A 7,695-nucleotide genomic window follows, 5' to 3' on the forward strand; every position below is an offset into this window, starting at 1 on the left:
TGAATATTAAAACAAATGGAGCATGTTTTGAGACAAATATCTGACATTCAAGGCTGGAATACCAACCGGGTGTCAGGGCGACTGTCCTGGGGCCCCGGGGCCCCACGGACCCCCACGGCTCCAGACGTAATGCTATCAGCTGGTTTATGCTGATTTAAGTGAATTATTAGTTTTGAAGTATGAACTGTTACACACTATATCTTCTGATATGATCGGCTTCATTTCAGTTCTGTGCTGACATTTTGTACATTATTTTATGTTTTATAGATGTGCTCCTCCAACTTTAGACCAGAAAAAAACACACATCTCACGTGAAATAACTAACTCTGTGTTCACGTGTGGCCCGTGAATTATGGCCAGATTGTGATTGAGGACATATGTGGTCAGGGCCTTTAGTAGGCCGGTAAGCGATAGAGGAAAAGATGCCTTCTGAGACGGAGGGAAGTACAGTAACAGCTGCACAGTGTTGCACATCTGGAGAGAGAAGATGTGAGTATTCATTTCAAAAGGTGCATGAAGAGAACGTCTCAGTCGTCCCTTTTCTTGCGTTACAGTTTTGAGCGTGCATAAGCGTCCGGTGGTCGGTCACGCTGACATCAGCTTCCCCATGAAGGGCTGGAGGGGCATGGTGGACTGGGCCCGCAGCTCGGAGGACCGGGTCACCATCCCCAAGAACATCCTGTCCACCGGCAAGCCAGGTGAGCTGGGACACATCTCACATGTTCACCCCACTGAGTCCTGTGGACATGCATGTAACATATGACAAATAATAACGAGTCTCTTGGATTATTTATGAATGTGTCTTTTAAGAACAAAACATGTTCCCACGGATACTGATTACAGCCTTCTGGCTCTGGACTCAAGAGTGTGTGTGTGTGTGTGTGTGTGAGAGAGAAAACAAGCTGAAACAGTGAACAGGAATTGATTCATAAAACAGTGTTTCCTGACATAAATCTGCAAAGCGCCCGCTCAGACCGACGATGGCTATATTTAATGTTGAGAATAAAACACACAGGAGAATAACATCGTTTTTCATAACCCACTGTTCAGCAGCTGTACAACAACAACAAAGACACGTCGTCTTCCAGGAGGCCAGAGTTTGTTTCATAAATTGCTAATACAAAGCCCATCTGCCTTAATAATGTCCTGGCGCTGAATTGCATTGAGGAGCATTTCCATACGTGTGTTGCTTGCAGACAAAAAGGGATTAAACACGGCCGTGGTCCTACAGCAGGGACGAGCAAGAGTGTGTGTCTGCGAATGTTCCTTCAAGTACGAGGATGTACTGCTCTCTTCCAGTTCATGTCATTGTAAATTGAATATATAGGATGTTTGTGTCTCACACTCTGGAAACCAGTGATCTTATTTGACACTTGAAGCTCCTTGAAAACATCCCAAGCAAAACGTTGGGGGTCTCTGGAAATATCTTTGACGATTTATCGCTTGGAATTGTTACTAAAAAAGCATCCTATGTGCAGCAGTATTCATAATTCCAACTGAAAAACATGTAATCAGAAATATGATATAAAATCTTTTGGCATTTCCTCTTATATCTCATATTGTTTCTGGTCAGGCGTTCCTCTCTGGGTGGAAATGCCCCGTAGTGCAAATGCACTCAGCTGCAAAGCTTCCTGCGCGTGTAAGTGCTATCAGCTGTCTTTTGGTGTCCTCTTTATTAGGCACACCCGAGCAGTCTCATGACATCCAATACAGCTTCTGTCATCAAGGTGACTTTTAATGAAACGTTCAGTTTTTGTTAACAGAGGTTAATCAAATTGTCTGTTTCAGCACTGAGGTCATCATTAGTGACGGTGTTACTATTATTATACTGTTTTCACCATTCCGACACAATGGAAGTAATTGCAGTTCAGTTTCTGGAGCTCAAATAACCGACATGCCGCATTTGAAAACCTTAGCAGCCAGTGAACATGGACAGCTGTCATTGGACCACTTCTTCACAAAGGAAACTTCCCTATGAAATCCGTGGCAGCAGGTCAGCCGGCGTACAGCGGCAGCATCCCGAGACGTTCCCCAGGCCAGATGGAGTATGCGCTGTAATCTTAGGTGGACGTGCCCAGAACAGCTCCGAACTGGAGGGGTGATGCCCTTGAGTGTCTCTTAGGGTGAGCCCAGCCGCCCTGAGAATGAAACTCATTTCAGCCGCTTGCATCCAAAGCCGTATTTCAATCCCTCTCCCAAGCTTGTGGCCAAAGGTGAGGACAGGGATGTAGATTAACGGCTAAATCAAGAGCTTTCCCTTCTGGCTCCGTCCGTCTTCAACAACAGCAACACTCTGGTACAAACACCTGGATTACAGCGGACGTCACACCAATCTGCCTATATGTTACAGTTATGAAAGCTATGTCTCCCAATTGTTTCTCAAATCTAAATTCCAGTCACATTCGCATAATGAGTGGAGGCTCTGATGGCCGTGTAATGCCCTCAGATTTAAAGCTGGAGAGAAAGAGTTCAGGGCAGAAAATGCAATGCAATTATATTTAAAGAATCTTTTATCTAACTTAATTTTTGATCATAACTAAAAAACAGGGATTCATTGACATCATTTTAACCCTTTGAATGCTCATTTCTTTGCATAATGCAACTTCCACACATGGAAATATGTTTTGCATACTAAAAGCTAGGGGAATTTAATTTGGTCTGGGATATGCCAATGATAAGCATGAGAAAATAGTTTAATCAGGTTCTAGATAAAAAAAAAACGTACATAAAGAAACTGGTGGTTGCATGCTGTATTGGCCAGGGGAGCAAACCTTGAGGTTTGAATAGATGGACAAATCTAGATGGACAAATATGTCCCCAGCTTTAAAGGTGCAATATACTGGAGCAGCAGACAACTATTAGCTATTTCAAGATATAACAGAGTCATGTCGACCTGAAGCGAGAGGGAAGTCTCTCTCTCTGTGTGTGTTTGTGTGTGTGTCTGTGTGTGTGTGTATGCTGCGACCACTGTCCGCTGTTAGCGCTGTTAACCTTTAGCTGCGAGCCATCACCACGTTGAGCGCCATTGAGAGGTAACAGAGATTCTCCCAATCTCATGTACACTGTAAAATCTGATTAGTTAACCTCACCTAAAAAAAGCTTGGAAACCGATTGCCTTAAAAAAATCAAGTAAAGGAACTTGTTATAGGCAAGTAAAGTTCACTATGTATTGTATGTTGTACTAACACATGTTTATTTAGTGTAGTATACTTACACTTGAGTTTAAGAAACTAAATATAATGAGTAAGGAGTACTTAAAACTTTACTCAAGATGTACTTTTGACTAGTATAGCCTACTTCAAATTACTATTTCAAATAACTAAATTATTTCAAGTGAAATATACTTTGTGTGTATTCCAAGCAACACATTAGGGCTGTGCTGTGTACCGGTTTAAAATGTCCATACGGTATGAATGTTTCATGTACCGTCATAGCCGTAACAACTGATGTCTTCGGCAGGCAGCAACATTTAATGTTCACCGCTGAGGGCTGCGCTACTTACGTGTCAGGGTTATACCTTTATAACAACAATTAATAACCCACAACATTACATTTCATTTAGCTGACGCTTTTATCCAAAGCGACTTACATTTTTGCTCTGTACACCGTAGACACAGCAACGGGGAGCAATTAGGGGTTAAGTGTCTTGCTCAAGGACACAACGACAAGGACTGGCAGAGCCGGGGCTGAGGCGCGAATCACCAACCCTCTGATTGAAAGACAGGCATGCTAACCACTTAGCTACAGTCACCCCCCACAACTAACGCATATTTTGGCTACACAGTTTGTTGTTACAAAACAACCAAAAAATTAAATAAAAAAGCCCACAATGAGGCACAAAAACTACAAATGTGTACACACTATCGGTGGTACACACACAAAAACATTGCCCTTGAATATAATGTGGATTTTTTTCCGGCACATCAAAGTCATGCGTGCTGGGTAGTGATCATGAGCTGCGGACATGATTAAGAGCTCGTCTCCTGGCTACATGGCAGGTGTTAGATACACAGCGTTCAGCAGCAGGCGCCGGGTTGTTTGTCAGGCGGGATGTTTTCGGCCACTAAAGACAGCCCTGCCCCGCCAGCATGCTAATGAGGCCGTCACTCCTAATCAGGAGTCAACAGGAGCCAATCAGGGGCAATTAGAGACAATTTCCCCCCAGCTGGGAGACGGGTCTCCACGGTGGCGATGTCACACCAGCAGACAGCCGTCTTCATGCCGCAGCCCGGCCCGCTTACCTCTGATGCCTTGTTTACGTTGATTGATTGGTCCCCTTCTCGTGTCTCCAGAAATGTTTTGAAGTATGCAACACAAATAAAGAAATGCCCGCTTTGTGAGCTACAAGAGAACGGAGAGAGATGTGTTTTGTCTAATGCTTCTGAAAGCTCAATGAAACAGTGTTACACAGGCCAGGAGGATTTGCCTCTTTGCAGCGAGCAAACATGCAGCCAAACAACAATCACCTTCAATTAAAGTCACAGAAAGGAAGAAAAGGGACTAACCGTTCAGCTGTATGTGTTACTTACAGCTTGGTTTTTATTTAAACATAAGCTCGACTGCTTTAGCGTCTCTGCAGTCACTTACAAAGTGAAAAGGAATATTTCCTTTAGAAGGGAGCGCCTTTCGGAGCTACAGAGGACGAAGGTTAAAGTTGCAGATTGATTGACGGATGCATGTCAGGATATTACTATCACTGGCTTAAGTAAATTAACATCATATTTTGTGTTACAGGAAGAAAAAATATATTTTCTTTACATACAAATAGGAAGAACTAGATATTTGTTTTATTTATATATATAATTTAGTTTGTGCACAGTATGACGGGGATGTGATCTAATAGGGATAAAAAGGCCTTTTTCCATCTCATCTCGACTTTATGAGATAACAAAAACATAAATCATCATCATATTATAATTGTCTAGTCGGCCACTAATGAACATTTACATGCAGTGAGGCATAAAAGAAAATAAATGCAGCGTAACCTAACAATGACTATTTAACCCTCACCTTAACTGAACGGAGCACACTGATGTGTTCAGCTCCTACAGCAAACACCATAGAAGAAGAAAACTCAAACCTCCTATTATGTGTTCTTTTCACCAGTGGAGGCCTCTCAGTATTAAAGGGGCCCAGTAATCACAAGTTATGTTTGCATGCAGTGTTACTCACCAACAAATGCATTGTGAGTATCTTTGAGGTCTGACACGTGTGGAGGACGTGTCCTTTGTCGTAAATCAAACATTGCTTTCGTTCACGTTTACCAGCTAGCAGTCTGCACAACCTTTGCTGGAGCTTTGCAGCATGTCTTGTGTTACTGCCCCCTGTTGGTCGGGGTGAATAGTGCATTAGACAAACGAGACATGGGCCCAATCCCAATCTCCCCCCTAAACCCTCAAACCCTGAACCCTCAGGGATTTACTGACGTCAGCTGCTAAATGGCTGAGTGTGAGAGTCTGTGAGGACCATTCATATTTACACCAGTTCATGGTGTAAATATGAATGGTACAGCACTTTGCTGCAACATATCACGTGACTACATAAAACAATATTCTATACAATTGTGTATTTATTTTATACTTTGTATTCACTGATTTGAACGTCTTCCTCACAAGATTTCTTTTCCTTTACTCGTTTTTGTTAAAACGAAATGTTTGATGAATGTAAAAAAAATATTATTATATATATTTTATGCTTGCATTCCTCACACATTTCATGTGTTTTCATGTCCCATCTTTAATCCGTAATGTTGTAGTGTATTGTATCGGGCTGAACGCCCACGTGTCTCTTTGTTTACTTTTTTTTTTTTTTACGTCTTCATGTTTCCATTGGGAACTGCGTGTTTAACGCCACATTGCTATGAACTGTGGGTAATTCCAAGTTCAGCATCTAATGCTGACTTACGGAAAGGGATCATAAAGGACTCAAAATGTCTGCCAGAGAGCCCTCAAGCACTCTACGATGTGACAATGGGACACCCCTAAACCCTCAAGGACTTCACGGGAGCCTCAAAGTCCGTGAGTCCGTAAGGGTGGAGATTGGGATTGGCCCGTGGACCCAGTCATAGAGAACAGGTTGAGGAGAGGAGACTCCTCATTAAACAGGAAGCGGGACCCAGCGAGGAGGCCGCCTCGTCTCCTCGGTGCTGTTTCCCTGCAACAATACTGCAAACTTATGTCAAATTAATTTAGAGACAAAGTGAAATAATTTTTGTTTTAACTTCCCTCTTCATTCTGTTTTGGGTAGCCTCCATTAAGAGGCAAGATACCGCATAGGCTCGTGATCAAAATAATAACTGACGGGAAGGCGAGGAGCAAGTTAAATGTGCACGATGTCCTCTGGAGGCGCGCAACTGTCGGGAGGTGATGGAGTATTTCCCCCTCCTCTCACCGCTAACTGGTTGAGAGGAATCCTCCTAGCGAGCCGGAACGCGTCGAAGCAGAATCAGACCAGAGTCATGTGTTCCTGACTCTGTGCTTGTGACATGAACTGTAGCTTTGCCCGCCGTGTGAGCGAAGAAGCACAACACACAGACATACAGGCCGGCGTCTGCCGTACAACCGAATGTACAGCACAGACAGTTGGCTCTGAAGCGTCTCTCTCAGACTCATAACGTATCGAATCGCTGGTTGAAGTCCCTGCAGGCTCGCTGTCGTTGGGCACAGACAATCTGGCTGAGCATATTGGATGGGCCAGCCAAAGAGTGGATGAGCGGGACACATAATACTCCATCCTGCCCACACACACACACACACACACACACACACACACACACACTCTCATCTTACCCAGTTCCCCCCTGATGCCCATGGGAGCTCAGCTGTTGCCCGGGAGCTACGGCCTCTGCATGCGGCCTGGTGCACTGCTTCCGCGCTCCCGGTCGCCCGATGTTGTGTAGCTGGATGTCTTCAGATGGCTCGGCAGATGGAGTTGTGTTTTTTTTTTGTGCCTTTGACACTGCTGCCGGAAAGGAGAGTGGCTTCTCGTCGCCCCGGGGCTTTCTCCAGCCTTTATGTAGTCCGGCAGTCTGAGTTTTGACAATTTTTTCCCGATGCTGGCCCCCGCTCTGTTGCTGCATGACGACAGCATGGGGCGCTCAGAGAGATGCAGAGACTCTCTCCATGTGGATCATGACCACGTAGACATGCTGGGCCACTGAAGCCCGGCTGCCATCAGAGACTTCATGTCCTTTCCAGCGCCCTTCAGCGGGGTTGTGGTCCATCTCTTTGTCCAGCAGCCGTCCACATCAAGATACTTTCATTCACGGACATTTCCACCAGAGTGAGCCTCGACCTTTCTGCTACTCTCACCACGCACCAGTGGCTCCAGCAGAGCTTAAAGTCAAACCATTTCAATCGCGTCCTACTTCTCGTACTATTAGTGGCTGACATTTAGCCGTTCGTTGCATTTGCATTCTGTAATTGCCTCTCTACATTGTACTTTTCGGTTGCTACTGGTGACGTTTCCACAAAGGATTTAAAGTGTGCACCCTTGCAGTCGGGATTCACAGGAAAAGATGCGGGCTCGCCCGATGCAGAGGACAACTGTGTTCCGTGTTGTTGCATCATGAGTTCAGACCGTGTGGCATGTTGACTTCAGCCTCCATTAAAACAAACACGAATCCTCCAAGGCCACAGTCTGTTTGGCGGTGCTGTAAACCAATACTCAAGTTGATTTCCTGTTGTAATTCTGACA

The 7,695-nt window shown here is 44.6% G+C and overlaps 1 protein-coding gene across 1 annotated transcript in view; it reads left to right on the forward strand.

Annotated features, from left to right (window-relative positions):
• Positions 1–7,695, forward strand: part of adgrb1a (adhesion G protein-coupled receptor B1a) — a gene marked incomplete at both ends in the record, with an annotated part of 98,775 nt that overhangs the window by 41,440 nt on the left and 49,640 nt on the right. The window contains one exon of the mRNA XM_079226980.1: positions 555–698. Within this exon, the coding sequence (XP_079083106.1) occupies positions 555–698 (144 nt within the window). The remainder of the gene's footprint in view (positions 1–554; positions 699–7,695) is intronic.

This window comes from Taurulus bubalis (genome assembly GCF_910589615.1).
Source record: "Taurulus bubalis genome assembly, chromosome: 12".
NCBI classification, from domain to species: Eukaryota; Metazoa; Chordata; class Actinopteri; order Perciformes; family Cottidae; genus Taurulus; species Taurulus bubalis.